Source organism: Trachemys scripta, chromosome 3 (assembly GCF_013100865.1).
Source record: "Trachemys scripta elegans isolate TJP31775 chromosome 3, CAS_Tse_1.0, whole genome shotgun sequence".
Classification (NCBI taxonomy): Eukaryota; Metazoa; Chordata; order Testudines; family Emydidae; genus Trachemys; species Trachemys scripta.
The window spans coordinates 141011739-141039645 of NC_048300.1; the positions used below are offsets into that span (position 1 = coordinate 141011739).

At 40.1% G+C, this 27907-nt stretch overlaps 1 protein-coding gene across 2 annotated transcripts in view; it reads left to right on the forward strand.

The window, feature by feature from the left end:
• The window catches only part of UBE3D (ubiquitin protein ligase E3D), a 110403-nt gene that overhangs the window by 3244 nt on the left and 79252 nt on the right, over positions 1-27907 (forward strand). For both annotated transcript variants that reach the window (XM_034766140.1, XM_034766141.1), the window contains exons 3-7: positions 22-112; positions 8573-8804; positions 13297-13366; positions 20836-20905; positions 22062-22170. In XM_034766140.1, coding sequence (XP_034622031.1) covers positions 22-112; positions 8573-8804; positions 13297-13366; positions 20836-20905; positions 22062-22170 — 572 coding nt within the window. The remainder of the gene's footprint in view (positions 1-21; positions 113-8572; positions 8805-13296; positions 13367-20835; positions 20906-22061; positions 22171-27907) is intronic.

Consider the following 27907-nt stretch of genomic DNA (forward strand, 5'->3'; position numbering starts at 1 on the left):
TGTCCTCTTTAATATCTGTAGAATTAATTTCAACTTTGAGTGAAAGTCTGAAGGCGCAGAAGAGTTGCACCTTTTACTGTCAATCTTGTGGTGAAATCATAATAAAAGAACGGTAAGAAATAGTTTTATGTTTTATATTAATAAATGCTGCATAACATAAGAACATAATGTCCATACTGGGTCAGACCAAAGGTCCAGCAAGCCCAGTATCCTGTTTTCCGATAGTGGCCAGTGCCAAGTGCTTCAGAGGGAATGAACAGAACAGGTAATCATCAAGTGATCCATCTCCTGTCACCCATTCTCAGCTTTTGGCAAACAGAGGCTAGGGACACCATTCCTGCCCATCCTGGCTAATAGGCATTGATGAACCTAGTCTCCATGAATTTATCTAGTTCTTTTTTGAACCCTGTTATAGTCTTGGCCTTTACAACATCCTCTGGCAAGGAGTTCCACAGGTTGACTGTGCGTTGTGTGAAGAAATACTTCCATTTGTTTGTTTTAAATCTGCTGCCTATTAATTTCATTTGGTGACCTCTAGTTCTTGTGTTATGAGAAGGAGTAAATAGTACTTCCTTATTTACTTTCTCCACACCAGTCAAGATTTTATAGACCTCTATCATACCCCCCTTTAGTTGTCTCTTTTCCAAGCTGAAAAGTCCCAGTCTTATTAATCTCTCCTCATATGGAAGCTGTTCCATACCCCTAATAATTTTTGTTGTCCTTTTCTGTACATTTTCCAGTTCCTATATATATATATATATTTTTTTTTTTAGAGACAAGGCAACCACATCTGTGCAGTATGCAAGATGTGAGCGTACCATGGATTTATATAGAGGCAATATGATATTTTCTGTCTTATTATCTATCCCTTTCCTAATGTTTCCTAATATTCTGTTAGGAGTGGTTGCTATTCGTGTTAATCATGCACTAAGATGGACAGGTTAAAAGTCATATTTTTAAAAGCCTCCTCATCTGTTACTCATGTACACCAGAGATTGTTAAAAGTGAAATTATCTGAAACAAATCTTTCATCATTTACGCTATTTGTTTACTTTTGGAATGTCACTCAAAGTGGAAAATAACAAAGACTAGGGGAGACAATGTGTTTCAGTGGTTAGGGCACTGGACAGGAATTTAGGAGATCTGGGTTCCTTTCCTGGCTCTTCACTGTAGCAGACAAGTCATTTTGTCTGTCTGTGCCTCAGACTCCCCATCTTTGGAATCAGGATGATGAGTCTTATTCTCTTCTGTGTTTTGAGGTATAGGGCTTTTCATCCATAGATAAGAGGTAAGTGTATTTATTAGTCAGTTTCCTTTTCTGGTTGTCCTACACTAACAAAGCATTTCAGTATTTTGTATTGCAAATACTGCAGGGAAAGTTTGTCAAAGAGATTGTTTAAGAAATGTTAATGGTTATTAATTAATTATAGCTTTAGGAGCCCTTTTTTAATATAAATGTTTACATGTTTTTGTTTCCTTCTGCATTTCGGGAATCCTGTTTGATTCTGCTCATTCTGTCCTATAAATTCTCCCTTGTCAACAAGTTGTACTTCTAATGTGACCAACCAGAGTAGGTGTTGGTGGAAAGCTACCTTTTGTCTCCCAGGGAAAGGGTAAAATTAGCCCTTTGCCCTGAAAGTTATAGAGTCATAATAATGAAGTATAATACAATTTTTCTGAAGAGATTTTCTGTAGTGGTTAGTGTGCTTCTGTGGAACCCCATGTGCTGAGCACCTTCTACTACAGGACTTGAAGAAGCTTGGCACGCGGAGGATGGGGCCTGTGCCCAGTAACATCTGTCGCTGTTAGGACACTCTCTCCCATTCCCCCTGTTCCCAAGATTTCAAAATCCTAAATCCGAACTCCTCCAAACTTGGGAAAGTTAATATCTCGAGCTGAACTTTTTATTGGACTCCTACAGCTAAATGGGCCAAATCGGCTTCCCAGATTTGAGCAGCCCTGAACCTTCAGAAGTGTGTAAGCTGTACCTGAACTTTGTGTGTCTGCCTTATCGCTCTCTCTTACAAAGTCTGCAGATTGACCGTGAATTTTAGTGCAGAGTTGCTGGGTTGTCTGGCTGTTGTGATGAGCAATTTGACAGCTTCAGCTGAACATGTGCACATTCTAACAGACGTACTTGCTATCTCTTAGGATCTGTGTCACTCCTAATATTCAAATTGGCAATTCAAATGTAATCCGTTTCTATTATATTGCCATCAGCTGTACTAATTTATGACTTACTCGAGTGTAACCAAATGATGATTCCATGGCTTTTCCTTATGAAGTGTTTTAGCAGCTAATTTGTGTTTTATTTTTATATATTTAAAGAATGACCAGAACTTTTTAAGTTCTTGTCAGTAGTATTTGTGATATTTTCAGTTGAATGCTATCAGAGGCATTTCCATCCCAAAATAAACATTTTCAAATTTTAATTTATTTACTATATGTATATGCATGGATACTGCACTCTTCTCCACGCCTGAGCACACAGAAGATCAAATTGGAATAAAAGGGTGAAGTGTGTGGGGCGTGGCAGTGGCTCTCCACCATGCTTTTCTCCTTTCAGGAAGCCTCTGGTGCTTGGTTTGGCTACACAGATCTGGAAGGTATGACAGGATGGAGCAGGGTAGCTGCCACTGTATCTGGTGTTCTCCTTTCCCACACTGCCTCATTTCCAAGCTGAAGTCAGTATTGTAGTTAATGCTGTTAGAAACAACATTAGTTCCCTCCGACTTTGGCATCACCAGAGAGAGGGGTAGCGTATGACAGCTTGTGATAACATAGATGTTGGGAGTGGGGGGGGAAGGGGAAAGAAGGTTGTAGAGATGTGTGGAGGGCAGGTTTTCCTTGCAGATGATCAGAGATCCACTGGATTAGAGCCTGATTCTTTCCACGAGTCTCATGGCTCTCCAGAGATACAGAATCATGCCCTCTGCCCCTTCCATACTACTCAATGTAGGGAAGATTGCAGCTTTCAGGCCATGGAAAATCTGACAGAGATTTTAGGATGCTTTTTTCTTTCCTACTGATTATACTGTAGAAGAGGAGGTTATAGACAAAAAGTACGCCTTTCAGGGCTTTGGTTCTGTCATTCAGTAGCTTTCATAGAGTAGAGCAGAATGTAATTTAAATTAATTTTCATGAATTATCTTTTAAGGCGATTGCCCTTTCCATTAGGCCAAAAAATTATTTTTGCTACACAAGTGCTTTATATGTGCATTGAAAAATCAAATGCAGAATCAAGTGTTTTTTAATTACTGCATTACATTTACTGTTATGACTGAATTCCCAAGTTTTATGTGTAGAGCAAACATCTGACTACTTAATTTATGTTAAAGAAAGGTATCAAGTATCAGAGGGGTAGCCGTGTTAGTCTGAATCTGCAAAAAGCAACAGAGGGTCCTGTGGCACCTTTAAGACTAACAGAAGTATTGGAGCATAAGCTTTTGTCGGTGAATGCCCACTTCATTAGACGCAAGTAATGGAAATTTCCAGAGGCAGGTATAAATCCGTATGGAGATAACGAGGTTAGTTCAATCAGGGAGGGTGAGGTTCTCTGCTAGCAGTTGAGGTGTAAACACCAAGGGAGGAGAAACTGCTTCTGTAGTTGGATAGCCATTCAGTCTTTGTTTAATCCTGATCTGATGGTGTCAAATTTTGCAAATGAACTGGAGCTCAGCAGTTTCTCTTTGGAGTCTGATCCTGAAGTTTTTGTGCTGTAAGATGATTACCTTTACATCTGCTATTGTGTGGCCAGAGAGGTTGAAGTATTCTCCTACAGGTTTTTGTATATTGCCATTCCTGATATCTGACTTGCGTCCATTTATCCTCTTGCGTAGTGACTGTCCAGTTTGGCCAATGTACATAGCAGAGGGGCATTGCTGGCACATGATGGCATATATAACATTGGTGGACATGCAGGTGAATGAGCCGGTGATGTTGTAGCTGATCTGGTTAGGTCCTGTGATGGTGTTGCTGGTGTAGATATGTGGGTAGAGTTGGCATTGAGGTTTGTTGCATGGGTTGGTTCCTGAGTTAGAGTTGTTATGGTGCAGTGCGTGGTTGGCGGGTTGTCTGTGGGCGAGGACTGGCCTGCCTCCCAAGGTCTGTGAAAGTGAGGGATCATTGTCCAGGATGGGTTGTAGATCACTGATGATGCATTGGAGAGGTTTAAGCTGAGGACTGTAGATGATGGTTCTGTTGGTTTCATTTTTGGGCCTGTCTTGTAGCAGGAGGCTTCTGGGTACACATCTGGCTCTGTTGATTTGTTTCTTTATTTCCTTGTGTGGGTATTATAATTTTGAGAATGCTTGGTGAAGATCTTGTAGGTGTTGGTCTCTGTCTGAGGGGTTGGAACAGATGTGGTTGTACCTCAGCGCTTGGCTGTAGATGATGGATCGTATGGTGTGTTTCGGGGTGGAAGCTGGAGACATGAAGGTAGGCGTAGCGGTCGGTGGCTTTTCGGTATAGGGTGGTGTTAACGTGGCCATCGCTTATTTGTACTGTGGTGTCTAGGAAGTGGACCTCCCGTGTAGATTGGTCCAGGCTGAGGTTGATGGTGGGGTGGAAGCTGTTGAAATCATGGTGGAATTTTTCCAGGGTCTCCTTCCCATGGGTCCAGATGATGAAGATGTCATCAATGTAGCATAGGTAGAGAAGGGGCGTGAGTGGACGAGAGCTGAGGAAGCGTTGTTCTGGGTCAGCCATAAAAATGTTGGCATATTGTGGGGCCATGCGAGTGCCCGTGGCGGTGCCTCTGGTCTGGAGATATATATTGTCACCAAATTTGAAATAATTGTGCATGAGGATAAAGTCACAGAGCTCAGCAACAAGTTGTGCTGTGTCATCATCAGGGATACTGTTCCTGACAGCTTGTATTCCATCTGTGTGTGGGATGTTTGTGTAGAGAGCCTCTACATCCATGGTGGCTAGGATGGTGTTTTCTGGGAGGTCACCAATGCATTCTAGTTTTCTCAGGAAATCAGTGGTGTTACGGAGATAGCTGGGAGTGCGGGTGGCGTAGGGTCTGAGTAGGGAGTCCACATAACCAGACAGTCCTTCAGTGAGAGTGCCAATGCCCGAAATGATGGGGCGTCCAGGATTTCCAGGTTTGTGGATCTTGGGTAGTAGATAGAATAACCCCGGTTGGGGCTCTAAGGGTATGTTGATTTGTTCCTGTGTTAGTGTAGGGAGTGTCGTGAGTAGATGGTGCAGTTTCTTAGTGTATTCCTCAGTGGGATCTGAGGAAAGTGGCCTGTAGAATTTGGTATTGGAGAGTTGTCTGGCAGCCTCCTTCTGGTAGTTAGACCTGTTCATGATGACAACAGCACCTCCTTTATCAGCCTCTTTGATGATAATGTCAGGGTGGTTTCTGAGGCTGTGGATGGCATTGCGTTCTGCACGACTTAAGTTATGAGGCATGTGATGTTGTTTTTCCACAATTTCTGCCTGTGCACGTTGGCGGAAGTATTCTACGTATAGGTCCAGACTGTCATTTCGACCCTTAGGAGGAGTCCATGTGGAGTTCTTCTTCCTGTGTTGTTGCGTCTGATGAAGTGGGCATTCACCCACGAGAGCTTATGCTCCAATACTTCTGTTAGTCTTAAAGGTGCCAGAGGAACCTCTGTTGCTTTTTAAAGAAAGGTATATTATTCTAAATTCAATGAGGGTTTTAGGGCGGGGTAATCTGCATAAAGCCATACAATTTTATTTTTAAATTTTATAATGCAAATAGATTTTCAATAGAGAGGATTTTAATGTATACTTTCTAAAAAAAATGTTGGACTGCAGTTTTGGGGTATTATATAAATTAAAAGAGAGAAGAAAATCTGAAACAGTGTCTTCTTCCAGTATAGGACCCTGTGTGGGTAGAGCCTTACAATAGCGTGGGGTTCCATTGAGGGACTGGACCCCTAATAAGCCCATGTTGTTGTATTAGATTGGCTTCAGTGAATCATTGCTCAATACAATTCAAACTCTTCTAAAATTGAACCAGTGCTGCATTAATTTGATGTCATTTATCCAGTTCTAGAGACAGATAAGGGCCCAGATCCTGGCTTCCCATTGACAGATGTACAAGGCCCAAAATGCTGTATTTCTGCATGGAATGGCCAAGCCAAGGGGGTAGATGGTCTGTTTAGGAGGGCTCTGCATGCCCCCATATGAGGCAAGCTGTGGCAATGCTGCAGCTGCTATTGTTATGTAAGGCTGTGTGGGGTACTTGGTGGAGACTAAAGGTCTCTGTCTGGCAAGGCAAGGTGGGGGCTCTGGACTGCAGGTGCAGATCAGACATTGACAGGTGCCAGTTTAAAGCAGGCTTTGTTGGTTTATGTTACATAATGCTTGAAGAAAACAAATATAATTGTTAAATACAACTCTGGTTGCTGTAAAGCAAAGAACACCATGTAGTAATAGGAGTGGATGGATTTGAGAGCAGTAAGGAAGATTGGATAAGGCATTTGACAAGCCCCAAAATAACTGGTTAGTTGATGGAACAAATATTGGTTGAATATTATGAGATAATGTCAAAAGTGATCAAATATTTTAAAACACTAATTTATTAGAACAGTAATAAAACAGTAAGTCTTGATGGTCTCCAGTAGGCTTAGTCTTAGAAAGGTACTTATGCCTCATTAAAAAAAAAAAAGTTACTTAAAGTTATTTTAACTCAGAAAAATGCCAAACACAATAAAATGAAGTTCTAAAAAATGAAAGAATGGAAGTATGATGCAATCAATAAAGTAGGCCGCTGTGTGCATCAAGGCGTTCGTGCTGGAACATTTGACAGTTTTTGACTGTGGTCAAATAATAGGTGGTCAATTGACTGGCTTGCCAAGCCTTGTCATAGCTACAGAATTTGTAAGGATAGCTGTGTGAGGGGTTGGAACCCCCCTTTCAGGGTGCCACAAGACGTGCTGGGGTCCCACTGAGCCCACCTGTCCCAGCAGCCTGTGTTCCCTTAATCTGTGTTGATGTGACAGGTTCTCAAGCCCCTTTCCAGCATACACACAGGTAGGGACACACCCAGCTGTAGAATCACATAGAGCCTGCGATCAGTTCTCTGTGGGAGGTCTCAGCTAAGGGATTGCCCAGCACTCACGTGCTCACCTCCTTCGATATGTAAACCCAAAATAATATTATCTTGCGCTGTATAGAGAGATCTGCACAGCGCAAGCTCATAAAAATCACCCCCCCTCCTTCAATGTGGAGGGAGATATGCACAGCTTCTGCCCCTCGTCCCCCCCCACCCCAGAGTTATGAGTTGCACAAACTGGGTTTTGGTATAAACAAGAAATACATTTATTAACTACAAAAGGCAAGTTTTAAGTGATAATAAGGGATAGGAAACAGAACAAAGCAGATTACCTTAGTAAATAAACAAAAACTGCAAACTGAACTTAACACACTAGATACGTAGGATATAAATTACCAAATTGTCACCCTGAGTGATAAACAGGCTGGCAGATTCTTAAGGCACAAGTTGCCTTGGCTTTTCCAGGTTTTCATACATAGGTTAAAAATCCTTCTAGCCTGGGACCGTCACGTCCCACAGTTCAGTCTTTGTTCCTTAGGTGTGTTGTTGCAGGGAAAGTGAGGTCCCCTCATAATGTCATTTCCCCCCTTTTGTATCTTCTCCCCACTTGCTGGAAAGCTCTTTTACTGTGACCTGGGTCAAATAGTTCCCATTGTGTAGTGCTATCTCTGAGAGGTTTCTATTGTACACAGTTCCTGGGGTAATCCTTGTGCTTGTGTGCATTTCCTCAATAAGCCATTAACGTTGTTTGGCCTTTTTACTCTTGTACCCAAGAGGCTGCCTGTGGATGCTTTCAACCTCAAGACATGTTTCAGCAACACTACATATGTGTTATGTATTACTTCACATACAACAATAGCACATACAATCCAATGAGGTATTACTGTCTGGCAGATCAAGACTTTTAGAATGACACCTCACAAGTCATAATTTGTATAAGACATCCTAATTACATTTCAGTGGTGAATGTTGGGGTGTCAGGGTGTCACAAGCTGACCTTTAAATAGATTTTTTAATATATTTCAACTCTCATCTGCAGACAGTATTGATTTTGCTAAGGTGCTAACACAATCTGAAATCTATTGTGTTATCTAGAAAGAAGGAAACATGTGCATAAGTGAAATATTTCATAAGAATACAGAAGGCACAAGAAGGTACCCAGGAAAGTATTGGCCTCTTAAGAGACCTCCTGGTGGGAGACATGGTGGACTGCAGCGATGGGAAAATATGTGAGCATCTGCTCAAAGATTGTGAGCTAACTTTAGAAAAAAACATATACATTTGCAAAGTGGTAAAGCAGGCAAAATTGCAAGTGCAGGCTTTAAGTAAGGAGACAAGAAACTGTACATAGAAGGCAGCAGAAAGAGAAAGATAGGCATGAGAGGAAAACACACAGGGAAGCTCAAAGAATGGCCTCAAAATCTTGGGGGAATCTCATGTTTGCTTGTTTTTTTTGCAGTGTGTTCAGACCCATTGATGACAGGTGCCTTAGAAATGCTTGTAATAGATTGAAATATCTTGTTTTCTTTCCTCTATTAGGACGTTTCTCCGAGTTCTTCCCCTACCAAGTGAAAACTGGAGTGCTTTGGTTGAGGAGTGGTGCTGCCACCCCAATCCCTTTGCCAACAGTGCTCTTCACCCTCAGAATAACGACTGTTTTCTTGGACACACTTACTTTCTGGTGAATTCAGGAAATGAGTCACATGTGCCTGGAACTGAAATAGTCCATTCAGAGACTGAACATTCTGCTTCTGAGACGGGCCCTACCTTGGTAAAGTATTTTTGTTTTAATAAATCTCAAAGTGTGACTTTTTAATTATTTTTTTTAATTTTTTTTTGGGGAGTGGACATTTCTGTGAAAGATCTTTATGAAATTCGGGGCTTGTAGAGTTGTTGACATCCGTTGTCTAGGAACCAGACTAAATTCTAGCATTTTCACAGCAATTGCTCCTAGTCTTAATATCACCTAGGTACACAAGAAATGATTCAGAAGCCTCTTCTTTGAAACACACTTGGAATCATTGTAAAAATACTGTTCAGAGAACCTAGTACTTGCAAAGAAGACCGAGTAAAGCATATTGTCAGACAACGAAGAAGCAAAATCTTTGGATCACCCTTGATTAGACTGAAATGGAAACAGTGGTCTGTTGCTACAGGCTTTGTATAATCAGATGGGTAGTTAATTAAAACTGTACATGTGATGTGATAGGAAGATGTCAATCAAAGAATAGCAAAATAAAACCCAAAAGCTAAGAATGCGTGGAATCGAAGGGTAACTACATTTGCTGAAACTTTGCTGGACACTAAGAAGTAAATATGAACAAAACAGCTTGGCTATACAAGAACTTGTCAAAATCAGGATGTGGTTTGGGTCCAGATATAATATCGCTTCTCGGCTCTCTATGAGCTAAGATCAAGTGAAAAATTCTCTACGTTTTATTTATGTTCCCACAATGCAACGGGGCGAGGGTTAGAGATGCAAAGATGGACCCATGTTTTGGGAATATCTTTGTCCCACCACTTTGTCGTGGTTCTGATGCAAAAGCTGCACTTGCCTGGCAAATACTGCCTTCAAGTAACTTACTGGGCTTGTTAGGCTAGGATTAAACAGGCTGAGACGCTCAGAAAGTCGCAGTATGAATTCCATGCACTGCTGGTCTCAGTCTCTGCCTCTTCCCATGGTTGAATGAACACCTTCCATGCCCTCTTCTGGGTTTCTTGAGATGCTAGGTGATTCATTAGTTGAAATTTCTCTCTGAATAAAGAGTAAGCTCAGTCTGTTCAGCATGGCTCTATATTTAGAAAATATTGCTGAAATAGTTGTGATTCCAAGAGAGTTAGGGCAGTACAAGCCCCTCTCCCACATCCTTTGGACTTTCAAATCTCCCATAAGCAACTGCTTTCACAGGGAATGCAAGGGTGACTCTGAGAGAGGGTAGCCAGATGAGGGGTGCAGCTGAAGCACTTGCAGTTGCAGACATTGGGCAGCTGCACCCGAAACAAAATGGCTCATTTAGATGCACCGCACTACTGGTATTTAGACCAGTTTAGTCCGACCAGCTCCATTAGAAATGAGACAAGTCTTCAGTGAAGAGGCACCCGAAGATTTTTTTGAATGTGATGAATCTCCATATTCACTTCCTAAAAATTGCCTTGATATCAAGATTTCTTACTTGGTTGTTTGAAAACCCTTGTATCACACTTGCACTGAAATTCTAATTTCTACACATTTATTTCTAGCATCAGTCAGTTACCAATCAAATGAGCACAACTTTAAGATCAAGCAGAAACTGGACTAATCAGGGAAAAATTCATATTGAAATACAAAATTCTTCCATAATCTGGAGAAAGTTATAGAAAGTTACAGACAACACAGATTGCTGTTGGCACAAATGTTCTCATTTTATAGTATATTCATACAGTCTGCACTAGTATGAAAGTTCCTTTTTAATTGCATAACAGTTATTGGAGAGTGTTTGCCCGTGACCAAAACAGTAGTAGGAATATAGCAGAGATACTTAAACAATCCTCTGCAGCCTCCTGTGGGACCCAGACAATGTTCTGCCATGGAAAACATATTGCTCACATTTTAGTCTAACGATGTAACACGGATTTTAAATGTCACATGGTCACACAGCATCCTAATAGTATCTCTTGGGGAAAATATTTTCCCTAAGACAATATCAAGGATCCTTAGAAATAGAAACACACACAAAAAATATTAGGAGAGGATCCGCCTCCATCTGCAGATTGCCAGGAGCTGCAAGTTGTCACATAGATATATTGATTTAATTAGTCTGGCTAAAAGTATCATCCTTTTTCTTCAAGCAGTGATACCACTGAGTTCTCAGTGTTTTCAGGTACCATACTGCACAATTCTCAGCCACTGCATGTAACTTTTAGCAGAAAAAGCACTCAAATAGTAGTTATCTGAGGAATACTGTACTTATAGCTCCCCAACCTGCCTTCATTTATTGGGTGTTAAGAAACCCAGTCTCCTTACTTCCTGTCAGGAAGAAGAAAAGAAAGAAAGTTAGTTCTACTCTACAACTTTTGGGGGAGAGTAAGGGGCAGGAGTTGGGAAAGGAGACTAACTGTGCATCTGTCTTTATTGGCTCCAACTCCAGAACAATGAGATCCACATTTCTCACGTAATGTATCCTGTTAAGGCTGTAAAAAGTCAGCAGAGGCTAGAGAATTACTACCCTTGTGTTCCCACTAGAATCTTGGTCGATGTTTCCTGCCTCAGTTGAAGTTTGCAGTGTAGACTGTCTCCTCAGTTTCCTAATCATAGAAAATAGGAAGTGGCCGTCTTCCCTGAGGGCAGCGGTGATTCAGTTGCATTAGAAACAAGAGCATTCTTACTAGGGGCAGCCTCACCTTCACCTGGCAAGTAGAATTCTCAAATGTACAGCATTTGAGCTGAATCAGGTTCCCATCTCTGTTCAAATATTGTTTAGTCTATGGGAAGATACACAGAGCTGGGAGCCAGGAGATCATGAATTCAGATCTCATCTATACCACACACTGTTTATATTTGTGTGCAGTCCTACCTTTGGACTCAGGGCAATCCCATTTCACTAATAAATTAACTGAGGGATTGCATAAGGTTCCTTTTTACCAGAGCTAGGAGTAGAACCCACATCTCTAATATTCCCAAATTGATACATTTTTAAGACCAGAATGGACCACTATAATTATCTAGTCTGATCTCCTGCACAACACAAGCTAAAGAATTTCACCCAGTAATTCTGGCATCAAACCCATAACTTGAGCTGTAGCATATTTTTTAGATAAATATCCATTCTTGATTTAAAGTCTTCATGTGACAGACACAGGGTAGATTTGCTATGTGAGTTGTTCCATTGGTTAATTACACTCACCCTTAAAAAATGTGTACTTTATTCCTAGCTTGAATTTATCTAGCTTCGGCTTTCAACCTTGGGATTTTGTTGTTTTTTTCTGCTAGTTAAAGAGCCACGGTCAGAAATCTCTTCCCCATGTAGGTACTTGAAGACAGTGATCAAGTCATCTCTTAATCAAGGTAGATGGAGCTTCATAAGATATGTTTTCCAGACCATGAATCATTCTTGTAGCTCTTTTTTTTTTTTTTTTTTTTTTTTTTTGAAGCCTTTCCAATTTTTCAACATCTTTTTTTTTTAAGTATGGACTCCAGAACTCAACACAGTATTCCAGTAACTGTCTCACTAATGCTGTATACAGAGGTAGTACCACTTCTCTACTCGTACTCAGTATTTCTCTGCTTATACATGGAAGGATTATGTTCATGATCTTAGCTACTGCATAACCAACATGAGCTCCCAAGGTAATCTATCATTACCATTAAGTCCTTTTTTTGAAGTCACTGCATTCTAGAGTACAGTCCCTAATCTTATACGTATTGCCTACATTCTTTGTTTCTAGATGTAATTATAATACAATCTAAGGTCATACCTTTACATCATACAATGAGGAAACATTCTTTAAAAAATGTTCTATTATGGGAAAAGATGATCTGTCATTTATGGTACAGTAGGCAGAAACACACAAATTACATTCGGTCATTTGTCATACGTTTTGGTGGCTTGTATCACACATGAAGGTTTTAAAGTTGAGAGGTACGCTGGCTTTAGTGAAAGGGTGGCTTCATTACAGTTGGAAACGATGGAAAATGGTGACCATCTTTTATTGGTGACCATACAATAAATGGAAAAAACAGTTGTCTCCCCCCAACCCCCCCACTAACTTGTTTTATTTATAATCATCATAGGTGTTATTTTTCTGTGTAGGTACAAGTTAGTCAGGCTTCAATATGATTTTTCAAGATGAAAGTTTTCTTTTTCAAACTTTACTAAGCCTATACAAATGCCCATGTGAAACATATTTGCTTCACATATACCCCAAATGAACAGGTATAATGCTGATTGTGTAGATCTTGCTAATGAAATAGTATGAATGAAGGTAAGTGTTGAGCTCAGTTATATTGTTTAAACAATATTCAATTTAAATATGAACTCTGGGTTTAATTTGTATAGTGTCGACAGTGTACTGTAAGATTTAAATCAAACACACAACTTCTAAGTAACTCAGAAAGTTTAGAAGGCTGCAGTGAATGAAATAGCCAAGACACATCTCTATGTACATAAACATTCTGAGGAGTGAAGTATAAAGTTCACTATGCACTCTGGAGAGTATGTTAAAATTATACATTCTTTTTCAGAAGAGTTGAATGACATTTAAATGACATTTCTCTTGTCCTACAGAAATCAAAGAAAAATGCTAGAGTAATTTGTAAGCGCTGCAAGGCAATGCTGGGAGAGACAGTATCATCAGGTATGGATTACACAAACAAAACCATACTTGGTTGGCTCGCTCACTAAACACTAGAGGTTAAAAGTTCTGGAGAAAAATAATTTATCAATAGGATGCTGAGTTGATTCCTGTGGGTTCTTCTCTTTCACTTCTGAAAGGGTGAGATTGTTTCCACTGTCAAAAGTATGAGGTTATTGGCCCCAGTAATTTATTTTGATCCTTGTTTATGTAGTGCATCTGGCCATATTGTTCTCTGTATTTTAACACTTAGCAAAATGAATGTTCCTTTTTATATGTTTGAACCATGCCACTTGCTCTGTTATAAAGTGGATTTGTAGCATAGACCCGGAGTTGTGATATGAACAACTCTGAGCTGAAATAATGGTTAGAGATTTAAATATGACCACAAGCATTTAGATTTAGCTTTTAAAAGATATCTACCTAGAATATCATGGACACATTTGCAATTAATCGTGGAATGCATACTTTGTATACATTAGTAAATTTTGTTTAGTGTATCGCTTAGGTCTGAACTACATAACTAATATAAGCTCAAGTATGCAGTTCATCTTTCGTAAATAGTTCCTCTAAACAAAATAAGGTAGAATAAACTTTTTATAGATCATGTGCAAATGTTAATTTCTTTGAACAAAAATGTACTTCCTAGCAACTATAACTAATACAGTAGAAAAGGCTATAAAGTCTCATAGCTCAAAAGTTGGCAAAAACTTTGTGAAGTTGATTCATTTGAAATTTGTTAGTCACCTTAATTAATCAATCTATAAGAAATTAACATTGAAGTACTGTGGTGTTTTATCTTAGTGTATTTAAAAATGTTCTGGACTAAATGTTCAAATTAATAGTCTCGTAGACAATATTTGTTAGTAATATTTGTACAGAGGAGTAATTTATATGCATGTTTGCAAAAACATACTGTAAAATAGGAGTACATAATATGTGTCCAGACTCTGTTAATACTGTTATGTGTATCTATAGATCTGTAATATTATATATTTATTTGAGTTGCGATTATTGCCTGGGAGTGGTATGTATTATTTATTTATATTATATAAAGGATATAAAATGTGCAAGATGCTGTACAGAGCTATAGGAAGATAAGGTCCCCCCCGTCCCAAAGAGCTTAAAAATCTGTAAAGACAAAGACAGATAAAAGGGTGGGAGAAAAGGACTTGTCATATAAGCAGTGTGGTCAGGGTGAAGGCTGTTAGTTCCATTAAAAAAATATAAATTTTATATATATATATATATATGAGTTACCTAGACATTTGTTAGTTCTGATTTTTGTTAAGTTAACTGCCACTATTTTTGTTACTTTGGTTTTTAATCCTTACCTATTATTTCTTTTTTAATTTAATTTTTTTCCTATTTTCAGTATATTAATTAAACCTTTACAATGCTGCACTCTGAGGAGTGAGGGCATTACTGCCCACTGATCACTTTCAGTGCAGGAGCACTAGTTTTAACTAGAAGTTTAAACTACTTCAATCTACACGCTCTATTATACCTTGTAAAATATAATTATCCTAAATGCATTGCAGCTTTAATTGCCCTCTGAGAAATCAAATTTCTCTCACCATTAGTAAAAATCCGGGGATAACTACCTTGGTAAATGTAAAATAAAATTTTCCTCTGTTTTCAGTTTTTGTGCCTGACATTTGCTTTAAAATTTTACTTTCTACATTGTTGGGCCAATCTCCTGGTGTCCTGAGGAGTGTTTGGCAGACTGGTTATTTATTATTTTCACTGAGCTTTTTGTTTCCTACGATGGGACTGACAAATATAAAAAGGAGAGAAATGTCAGTGCTGCATTAAATGTAGAATAAGTAGGTCTCAAATACAAAGCCCATCTATGCTTAATGTGCTACTGCATCAAACTAGTTCTGTGATGAGGCTCTATTTTAGGTCATACTGTCATTTGATTGGCACCCATGACAACATGGATAACAACATTGGTACAAAACTATTTTAAGTCTCAGTTAATTGGATTGCAAATGCATTGTCCCAGTCAACAGTGAAGGAAAGACTAGAATGTGGTTTAACTAGGAATGTGGTTTAACTGGGCCACAACTTTTATTAAGTAACACATCTGGGAACTATTTGGCAATAACTCATCCAGTGGAGATCATCCATCCTTTGTAATCCTGGTGAAGAGCTGCTTCAGCGCCCTCACTCCTCCATTCCACCTCCTAGAGGACTACCGTCAGCCCTTCACCCTGTTAAACGAGTCCTAGCACAATCGGACCCCACTGCCCTCTCCTTGTACAAGAGGTAAAGGGTTGGAGAAGAGGTGGTTGTCTCCTCACTGTGCAAGACATTGGAAGCCCCAGCCCTATTACCCGCCTTCTTTAGGAGATGCCTTCTAATCTGCTTCTAGTTCTGGTTTATCAGGGAACTAGACAGCCTACTGACTGAGTACCTGTACTGGACACCTGCCAAGTTGTGACAAAATGAATTTTACAACCTCACCTATCTTCTAGATCCTGGGGCTCCTAAGAGGAGGGTGAAAAAACCCACACTGTCCAGGCCAGTCTGACAGTGAGAGAAAATTCCTGGTCCTGCTTTAATCCCAGGTCAGGGAAGGGGAAGCTTTTCTTCTTAAAGCAGAATGGTGCCCCAGAGCAAGGGCAAGGGTTTATAAGTGCTCCCCATGTGTTTGCAGGAGCCGATAAGCTTATGTTGAATCCTTCTGTCTAACCAATCAGCAACCATGCCCTTCTTAAGCCCAAAAGGAGGCTGAGTACTCACTGCTGGCTCAGAGAAAGCCTCCCCATGTCTGAGGCTGCAGTCAGGGGGAATGCAGGGAACAGAGCCATAAATAAGTGTTGTTTATTGTTCATAGTGGCAGGAGCCTAGTAGTGAACCAGGTCCCCACTGCGTTAGGTGCTGTACAAACACAGAACAAATGATGGTCCATACCCCAAAGGGCTTCAGACTGAGACAAGAGATGACAGATGCAGACAGACAGAGGCTCCGACTCAGTGGACCTCATGTATTTCTGCTGCAGAAAAGGGCTAGCTATGATCTGAAGAGCTTGCATAGGAATTTCTAACCAAACTAGTGCATCATGGAGTTCTACTGCTCTGGCACTTGTGCTTCCATGGATGGGGAAATGATTGGGAGGGGCTCATCTAATATATATGCCAAAAATCCCAGACTTTGCCCTTTACCTTTTCTATTAAAAAATCACTTGGTGGCTAGAGAATAAAGTGACTCCCTTCGATCAACTCACATAATTCTCAGCCCTGAAATCGTTTGAACAAACAGCACAACCATACAAATTCCAAAAATCTGATTTTAGAAATATGAATTTTTATCTCTCTTTACTACTGTCTCCACACCAGCTGCCTGAGCAGACATATAGCTACCAGTGTCTAACTTTAAAGATACACTGTATAGGCTCAGATGGTCAGATCTACAATGCTAATCGCCAAACTCTAAACAGTGCTGAAAGATGCTGAAATAGACAAGTCATGTACTACTTCTACATCTCTGTATTCGCCAACAAAATGAATTTATTCAGCCACAACTTCTGCTAAAAAAGATATGAGCAAATGATTCACCAGGCGCGCGCACACACTTTCTGGGACTGCCCGCATACCCAAATAATCTAGTCCTACTAGCATAAAAGCTTACATGGAACTTTTGAAACACACTTTGGTATAAGCAAAAGGTTCTAAGGGACTCTCCTCAAATCTTCATAACAAAGAATGATGCTAATTCAGATTATTAATAGCCACAAGGAAGTGTATTACTAGATTACGTCTCATGAAAGAGAATCCCAGAATTGTGATTTGTTGCGCCAGACAATAGAAGAAACAAAACTTCTGCTCAAATTCCAATGTCCTAAAACCAGGCTGAAGTCTTTATATTTTAGTTCCTAGTATTCAAGGACAAATAAAGGCACTGAACTGGGATACTGATACTCATGCAGAATGACTCTGCCCCGAATATCCATGCATCTACCTGCAAGAAACCCCAGATTTACAATATCTGCTCACATCTGTATAGCAGTGCTACAGTTGTTTGTACTTGTTTTTGTACCTGGAACTAGCCATATTGTACTAGCTGCTTGTGTACAAAAGTGCATACAGATGAGTCGCATCATACGTGCATTTAACTTATGCGAATTCAACTATACATGCTCGGCAAAAAAAAGAAAAACCACAAGATACCTGTAAATAGTGCAAGCGATTCCACCCAGCATTCCACTCAATGAGCGTATGCCCCGGAGTGAGCGTGAGATGGGAGACATGAATCTGCTGTTCCCTCAGTCGGTCTCAGTTCCCGCGTGCCTCTCATAGTGTGAGCATCTCGCTGCGCTGAGTGTGATTCTAGTGTTTAAAGATACGTATTTTTCATACAACATGGCCCCTAAACGCAAGCCAACTACTTCATCTGGTGCTCAACCGAAGAAACAGCAATCTGTTCCAACGCTGGAGGAAAAACTGGCTGTGTTGGACTTATTGAGAGGCAGTATGATGGTCTCCAACGTGGTGCGTAAATATGGCCGCAACGAATCTAGCATCTGTGCCATCAAGATTCGAAAGAGAGAAATTCGTCAAGCCGTGGCATCAAATGCTCCAATAACTGCTAAGGTGACGAGCCAGGTGCGTGATAAGACTTTAGTGACGACTAAAAAGACATTAAACTTATGGCTGGAAGACCTGAACCGTAAACATGTGCCTATCGATGGCAACATGTTGTGAGAAAAGGCTCTTAGCCTCTACGTGCTGTTCAAACCTCCTGCTGAAGAGGGACAGCCTTCTGATGAGAAGGAATTCAAAGCCAGCCAAGGTTGGCTTAACAGTTTTAGGAACCGCTTCAACCTGAAAAACGTGCAGACTACTGATGAAGCTGCATCTGCCAATGAAGAGGCAGCAAAAGCCTACCACGAACAATTAAAGAAAATCATAGAAGAAATTGCATCTGAAGAAGTGAGGTTCTTACCCACGAAAGCTTATGTTCCCAATACTTCTGTTAGTCTTAAAGGTGCCACAGGACCCTCTGTTGCTTTTTATAGAAGAAAAGGGCTATCTTCTGGAATAAGTTTTTAATGCTGACAAGACTGGGCTGCTCTGGAAAAAAATGCCCAACCGCACTTACATTTTGAAATCAGAAGGACAAGCCCTTGGCGTCAAAGCAGTTAAAGACCGTGTCACTGTGTTGTTTTGTGGAAATGCAGCTGGACATTTAATAAAGCCGGACTTGCTCTATTGGGCTGCAAATCCCAGTGCCCTAAAAGGGAAGAACAAAAATCTCCTGCCTGTGTTCTGGCAATCAAATAAAAAGGCTTGGCTGATGGCAGCATTATTTCTGGATTGGTTCCACAAGTGTTTCATTCCGGGGTCAAATGGTACCTCGAAGAGAAAGGACTTGACTTTAAAGTGTTGCTGATCGTAGACAATGCTCCTGGCCACCTTGCAGCACTCTGGTTTGAACATAATGACGTTGAAGTCGTCTTTCTCCCCCCCAATACCATCTCCATCCTCCAACCTCTCGACCAAGGCGTGATTCATTATTTCAAGGCCACGTACACGAGGCTTATGTTCTCACGGATACGTAGCGCTATGGATGCTGATCCCAATCTTAATGTGATGAGTGTTGGAAGTCCTTCAACATTGCCGATTGCATCACTTATATTAAACAGGCAATGGATGCAATCAAGCCTGAAACAGTCAATGCATGTTGGCCAAACCTATGGAAAGAATATTTGAATGATTTTAAGGGTTTCCCGACCATTGACAAAGAAGTGAAATGCATTGTTCAGGTGGCCAGACAAGTGGGTGGTGATGGGTTCGTCGACATCCTTGAGAAAGAAATTGAAGAATTAATTGAGAGCCATAGAGAAACATTGACTAACGAAGAGTTAGAGGAACTGATAAAATCGTCTACAGAAGACGAAGATGATGACGAACAGGAAGAGCCAGCAAGTTGGAATCTTCATAAACTTGCTGAAGTATTCCAAGCAGCGAAACACTTGAATGATTTAATTTCTGAATACGATCCCTCTATGGAACGAAGCCTCAAAATCATACGTAGTATTACGGACGATTTGAGACCGTATCAAGAAATGTTTGAGCAGCTCAAGAGACAACAGCGACAATTGCCGATCACCATGTTTTTCAAGGAAAAACAACCAGCAGCAAATAAGCCCACGCAATTAACTTCTTGAGCTGAACCAGAGGCAACCACTTCGTCTACGACTCGCTCTCTGTCACCTCTGTCTCCTGGATCAACATCAAGCCCTGATGACCCCCTGTAATTACCCCCTGTAATTAAAAATACAGTACTGTAAAATTATATTTTGCATATGTACTCTTTATTGTATACTGTACATTACTGTATACATTATACATATTACTATACAGGGCTGTATACTCAAAACCATATACTGTACTTTATGGGCGATTTAAGGGATTTTCAAGGGTAATTTTGACTATATGCGATTTTCGCCTTACACTCTGATTTTAGAACCTAACCCCCGTGTAAGATGCGACTCCACTGTATGATGTAACTGGGGGGGGGAAAGGTTTTTCTTTTTCTTTTCTTTTTTCTATCTCCCCACTTAAAACACTATATTGTCTTTGTTTATGTTTATGGAAGTAGGTACTTAATAAATGCACTTATGTAGCAACCTATAAATAGCTTGTAAAATACAATGTGTTCATAAATAAAATATTTTTTCTTTTATACCTACAAAAATATTTTAAAAGAAAAAGATAACCTGGATGGAAGCAGCTATGTCTGCAAAGCTGAAGAAATTCTTCTTCTGACTTTTTTTTTAAATGTCTGCACTTGAAGTGTGGGTCCTGTACATATCAATACAGAGAGGGCCAGTGTCCTGAGTTAACCTAACTTTGTTACAGAGAAGTATTGTTTCCACTCTTTGAAGAAAGAAGAAAATTAGTCCCCTTAGTTTACTCTTGTTAGAGCCGTGTGTTTGTTATTCACAATCATTGGCTGGTAGAGGATACTGAAGTACTGACATAAGTTACACTGGTTTTAGTCCATTAAGTGTTTTCCATTTCTTGTTCAAGGTTGGCACAGCAATAATAAATAATGGACAGGAGTTTTTAATTGATATCACCAAGCATTTAAATATATAACATGTTTTTAAAATGATCACTACAGGGGTTTTGGCTCCTGCCCACTCTGGTTTTATATGGGATCCAGGGGGAAATGGTTGTGCTTGATGTTAAGTAGGGAATGATACAGATGGCAAAATATTGATCTTGTGATTAGCTCCAAAAAGAGCTAAAGCGATATTTCCTTCTGGCCATGTCTGATTTCTTTACCAGTTACCCAGCTCCTCCTCCTACATGTCAAAACAAGAATTTGGACATCTCTTCCACCATTTAATTGGATGCTGATCTAGGAGTTTAGTAAATGTGGTGATGCATTATATTACTGTAGAAAATAAGTGTACTGTTTTATTGAGTTGTAAAAATTTCCTTTTGTCTGATTTTTAGGGACTACAAAATATTACATCACTGAGATGATTATTCAGCAATCTGGAACAAATTTTGACATGCTACCAAGGTATAGAAATCAGATAATGTGCTCAGTTTGGTTATTGGAACAATGTTGTTGAGTGGTAAAGATTAATCTTTTTGAATAGTTACTTTTTTGGTATTTAATTAAATATTATGCTAATAAAGTATTAAGTCTGCACTGTTAAAATAACAGAGTTAGGAAATGCAAAAGCATTCTTAACTCAGGCATGTAGTATACTTGTTGTGTCTTGTGATCTCTTTTCTAATTGAATGCATAGCTTTATATATTACCGTTTGTTGTAAACCGCGTACCATATAGTACAGATGGCATTACGGAAAGTCAAATTAACTTTGTAGTTGGAACCTTAACTTTTTTACATTGTTTGACTTTTGGTGACTAAATATGCAATCTTTGTTACTTTGCTAAATTTATGCAATGCTTTCATATAATTGCTAATTACAAGCAATTAGGGTTTTTCAGCAAGACAAGATAGCACATTAGCCAATGGTTAACGGGTTACATAATGTCTCTGCCCATGGTCTTAAGTTAGCAAGTTAATATTTAATTAATACTTTGATAAAATGTTATTAGTATAAAATATATATATGTTGAATTTTGATTTGGGGTTCATAGGAATGAAGCAACTCCTTTGATTGTCCAACAGGTACATTCCTAGGGGTTAAAACAAAGAAACGGTGAAAGTATATGGCAATAAGGATTGTCTCTTTTGTGTTTTAAGGCAGGTGGGAGGATGCCATATCTTATACTGACGTGCCAACCTTTCATAAACTTAAGGTTGAATCTGTGGAAAGAACGTCTCCCTATAGAAGAAACTAACACAATAGGAACAGGGATTCTTTGTTCAATTTGAAACATAATTATTCAGTTATTGCTTCAACATCTGGCATTTCTACTAACCAAGCATATCTTAGAAAAGGCAATGTTATCTTGTTTATTCTGTTTTCTCTAAGCTAATCACTATTTGCTAGACCTCTGGTTTCTTGACCAAACTCTGGACTTTGGGTCTGGAAAAGAGCTGGCACAATCCATGTACCAGGTTGTTATATAAAATGCACATGAATTTTAACCCTTCACCATACATTTAAAGCTTTCTTAGGGCTCACTGGGTATCAATGGCTAAGTTTTGTAAAATATAGTTACTATGAAAATATTCTGTTAAGACTGATTTATTTTAAAACAGGTCTCAGTTTGTACAGAACATTATAGCTCAGTGTCTCGTGGAACTGTCCTCTGCCAGAAGCACGTTTAGATTCAGAATACAAGGGCATGATGGAAAAGTCTACATCTTGGTAAGGCATTTTCTTATAATTGTATAGAAATATATTCATGAGTGTGAACTCCTGACATTTATTCATTGGTTATTATGTGTTTGCTTATGTGTGTAAGGGAAATGAGAAAAAGGAGTTGATCATTCAAATGGTGTGCCTGCCTGCCTTTGAGTCTCTTTCAGTTTTTTCTTTTTAGTTTGGGGCATTCAGCAATGGAAATTAAGAACCCACTTGAATTTTTTAGACTAAAAGCTAATTGAAATCTCAAGCAGTTAGTCCAAAGTACTGTACACAGCTGTGCTGTTTACATAGAAGTATGTAGTCTTGTCTGTTTTTATAATATTTTTATGACTGAGGAAATTAAAAAATATTGTGGAGCCTTATATCTGATACACTTGGGCTGCACCCCTCTTCCTAGAAATGTTTGAAATAGCTCAGACTTGTCCAGGAGCCTCTGGGGTGTGGGCACATCCCTTTTGTCCTCATCCCAATTAATCCTGTCTCTGGAAGAGCAAACAGAGTAGCAATTCAGTGTTCTGCCTTATCCACTACCGTCCTATCTTTTAACTCTTAACTTCAACTAGCACTGCCAGAATCATTTCCTTACATTTCTTTTCCCCGGGGGGGCCCAAATTTATGGGGCTGTGACCCCTGAACAGAACCAGCTGCTGAGCATCTTACTTCCACTCACCCTATCCCCGTTATGGTGCAGCAGGCCACATTAATAGAAAACAGAAAGCCAGGAGGTGCTCTCATTATGAGGAGGCCCTCATAAAAGCCACAGGTGGGGAGGTCTGCAATAGCTGACCCTCAGCTTCTCAGGGAAATAGGTAGTACTTTGGGATCTCTGTATCCTCCAACACTAATCAAGACTTCTCTGGTGACACCTTTACAAGAGCTGTTCAGTTCTCTTCAACACTTGGAACTCAACTTGGGCCAAACCAACTTCACCAATTGGGGATTTTCCAGGGCTAAGCCCAAAAATTTCCCTAAAACTACTTCAAAAGGCAGAAAGTCCAGGGTCCTCTCCCATGTCCTTAAATGGCTGATGGTACATTGGCAAGAAGTATAGCATTCTTTCCTTTACCTTCTTTTTCAGAAAAAGAGGATCTGGGCTCATTCAGGGATGCATCCTTGTATTTCAGAAATGTTTGGATAATAGAGGACGAGGAACTCTTTTCCTTGCCCCTGCTGATTTTGTGCCAGCCTTGTGGAATACGTGGATCATAGATTACAAGACCAGAAGGGACCAATGGGCTTGTCCAGTCTGACCTCTTGAATGATGCAGGCCATAGAACTTCCCCAAAATTATTCCCAGAGTAGATCTTTTAGAAAAACATCCAATCTTGATTTAAAAATGGTCATTGATGGAGAATCCACCACGACTGTTGGTATATTGTTCCAATGGTTAATTACTCTCACTGTTAAAAATTCACATCTTATTTCCAGTCTGAATTTGTCTTGCTTCAACTTCCAGACATTGGATCTTATTATACTTTTCTCTGCTAGATTGAAGAGCCTGTTATTAAATATTTGTTCCCCATGTAGATACTTATACACAGAATCAGGTCCTTCTGGTATGTTCAGGCTAACCAGGCCTATCTTCATTACCAATTTTAATTTGTCATAGTATTAGAGATCTAAGCTTTTTGGACCCATGACATTGTGCCCTCAGGTTCTGTTCTGCTTCTCTCTCCTTCCCTACTGATTTTCGCTTCTTGCTCACTGTGTCCCAAATATCTTGGATTGTGGATAAACTGAGGATCCAAAGGATACTTGTTTACCTAATTGTCTTCCTAGGACCAGCCTCTTTTTTCTACTACACCCAATGAAGGTCCATTTACCTAATTAACACAACTGAATAACACATTGCTATTCTGAATTTACATTTATTGAGCAATAAGAATTAAATGTTTCAATATAGTTTTATAAGCATTCCTCTCATGCAAGATGCATAGTCAGACTTTGGAGCCTTGTGGAGAAGTCTGAACTGTCTCTAGTATTTGCAGGAAGGGGACCAGTGCCTCACACTGGGGAAGAGTTCAGTCCTAGTCAAGAAATCATTGGGTAACAATATTTTCCCCATTAATTAACACAATTACTTTTAAATGCAGAAAGCTTTTTTTTAAAGAGATTTATTTTTAGGAAGAGTACCGTAGATATGTCACACAGCTGTCTACACCAAGAAAATATTGAACATTTAAGGTTTGCCTGATGTGAGATATCTCAACTTCACATGCTCAATTTTTGGAGGGTGGGTGGGCTTTAGTCACTAGTAGAGGTGCAACAGATTTTTGCAGTTTCTTTGCACAAAAGAATTTTGTGCACAGAAGGCTATTTATACGGTGTCAGTATGTGTGCTGCATTGCAAAGTTAGTTACAAATAAAAACAAATTGCCAATTAACATCATTACAACAGTTAACATAGACAGATTCTAACTAAGCATAAAACGCTAGCTCAGCAAGGTGAGACACTTTGACTTTAAAGCAGTGACAGTGGAGCCCCCAAGCATTTAAAGTTTCACTGTCTTTGACTGAAATGGCAAATAAATATCACACACAAGTGAAGGATATGAATACATTTGGGGATAACAAAAAAACAAAATGGTCAGATACATACATAAGACTTCGAAGTCCAGATCTCAGGTTCTTAGCAGTATTGGTGAGTTTGCTGGCTGGAAAGTCCCTCTGGAACACATCCACAACTTGGATGGGCCATTCAGTCCTTTGTTCAGAGCTTCAGTTTATAGAAAAGTTACTCCAGAGGTAGGAAGCAGGATTGAAAGCAGAATGGAGAAGATGCATCTGCCTTTTTATATCCTTTGCTATGTGGCTTGTACTTCCTTTGCCCCAAACACAAACATACAGCACATGTGGGCATGGAAAAGCAGAGTCCCCTATCCACCGGCATGTCCCTACATGTCCTGCTGACTCTTAGGTGTAACCCCTGCCTTCTCTCAATGGATTCATTATATATCTGATTGCCTTTGATAGACGATCCAGTAGGCTGGCTAGTGCTGATGCCAATCTGTCTTGGGAGAGGTGTCACCCAGAAGCACAGCACAAGTTTGAAATGCAAATATACCATACATATTTATAACTCACAATACAAGGATGATACTTACATATAAATGTGATTATCATATTTAGCAAATTATAACTTTTCCACTGAAATCTTACATGGCATATCTGTAGGGCTCTACCAAATTCACGGCTGTGAAAAATGCATCACGGACCGTGAAATCTGGTCTCCTCCCATGAAATCTGGTCTTTTGTGTGCTTTTACCCTATACTATACAGCTTTCACGGGGGACGCCAGCGTTTCTCAAATTGGGGGTCCTGACCCAATAGGGAATTGCAGGGTGGGGTCACGGTATTACCACCCTTACCTCTGTGCTGCATTCAGAGCTGGGTGGGTGGAGAGTGGCAGCTGTTGGTCAGATGCCCAGCTCTGAAGGCAGCGCCTCCAGCACCAGCACAGAAGTAAGAGTGGCAATACCATATCATGCCTCCCTTACTTCTGTGCTGCTGCCTTTTGACCTGGACAGCCAGAGAGTGGTGTCTGCTGACTGAGGGTCCAGCTCTGCAGGCAGCAGTGCAGAACTAAGGGTGGCAATACCATACCATGCTTACTTCTGCTGTGCTGCTGGCGGTGGCTCTGCCTTCAGAGCTGGGCTCCTGGCCAGCAGCCGCGGCTCTCCAGCTGCCCAAATCTGAGTAGCAGTACTGCAATCCCCACACACACCCCTCCTTTTGGGGTCAAGATCCCTACAATTACATCATGAAATTTCAGATTTAAATAGCTGAAATCATGAAAGTTATAATTTTTAAAATCCTAAGACCATGAAATTGACCAAATGGACTGTGAATTTGGCAGGGCCTTACATATCTGGTAAGACTCATTACAATTTTACAATATTGGTATCAATATCATAAAGTGTCTCACATATTCTATATAGCGTCACACAGTCTAAGAGTCACTGAAAGTTCTTGTAGCACTTCTCTTTATGTTACATATTTCTGAGGCACCTATTTCTTTCATATCTAAGTCCATCGGTCTATGTGAAGTGAGTCAATCCAATTCCTTACAGGATAAATGTCTTTGTTATACAAATCACCATCGTAATTGGCTCTAATTTGCATCCTTGCTGTCATTTTGAGCTGAGTAGTGAGACTGAATGGGCACAGAAGTTGACTTACCTTACCGACCTGAATGGTGTTCCCTCTGTGTCATGCTTGTAGCACAATAGGAGGACTGTATGGGGAAGCTAGCACTGTTTTTTCTTAGGTTTTCATTACACAAGCTGTAACTGCTCTGTTAGTAGAGAGTATGTTGCTTTCCAGGGCTGTCAAATGGACACTGTTAAGTTCTAAATATACTTTATTTTTAAGTATTGCTGTAGCAGTTTTTTTTTCTTACCAATGGTTAAATTCAAGGAAATTTGGGAATCTAGACACTGCACGGGGAAGAGAAAAATCTATGTAGTATCCATAAAATAGCTGACAGCTCAGATTGAAATATACAAATATACTAGCCAGAAGTAACATGCATAAATGCTTAGAATCAGAACACTGAATTTGGGACTGTTTGTATAGGTCAACAACCAGGTCAGAAATAAAATAATTAATGCTGGGGAAAAGGAAAATGCTGAAAGAAAATAAACAAGTTAGAAACAAGTCAGAAACTGACAGGCTTAGAAGATGCAGAAATTTCTCACGTAACCAATAGTGCCTTTCTCCAACAGACTCAGATTTCTGCTATATAATGCATATTCAAACATCAGTACAAATCTGTTTGATCTTTGCTAACATAAGACATGCTTTGACAAAATGGTAGTAATCTGTGGCTTTTGTCCCACAGTATTATAATGTGTAAACAGAAGCACTTTTCAGCTCGATCCAGCTGCCGAGTGAAACTGATTAATAATCTTTAAAATAGGGTGCAAAAGAAACTGTGAAAGGAGTAGACATATGTTGATGGTATATCCTCTAGATTAGAGTGAAGGATGCTATTCACTTTCTACTCCTGGGGTAATTCTGTGCCAAAACATTAAAAAACCTGTGCACAATCTTTTAACATTTTGCAAAATTCTGCGTATTTTATTTGTCAAAATAACATAATATAATCATGCCAGTTTCAATTATTTTGGTAATTTATTTCAAAATGCCTGTCAGCAAGTATGTCTGTAACAATACAGATAACAACAAAGTTCCAGGAAATATTTTTTGACAGATTCCTTGCTAGGCATATTAATACAGAACTTAACAAAACTTATTTCCCGCACCCCTCAGAAGCAGTGCAAAGGCGTGGGGGAAATCGGAGGTAATTGAGGAGCTGAGGGAGAGGGAAGTAAATGCTGGGAAGGAGCCTGGGAGTAAACCTGGAGGGTTGTTGGTGTGGGTGAGAGAAGTATGGAACAGGTTATTTTGGGGGAGAGGGATTGTTGGGGAGCCTCCCCCAAGCAGACCCTTGCTGACCCCTAGCCTCTCCTATTCAGTCAGGAACATCTGCTCCCGTCCCCATGTATCCCTGGACCCCCGTTCAGCCACCCTGTCCCATGTGGCCCTGCCCCCCTATTCCCATTCAGCCTCTTCCCCCAGTCTGTCCCCCCCCACTAGCCCTTCTGAACCCCAATCTATGTGACCCCCCAGCAGCCCTGTGTGTCCTCCCCTCATCCCCGGCCACTGTGAGGAACGCAGCCAGCTGATGGCTGCTATTGCCGGTGAGCCTGCTGCTCTCTGCTCTGGTGCCACAACA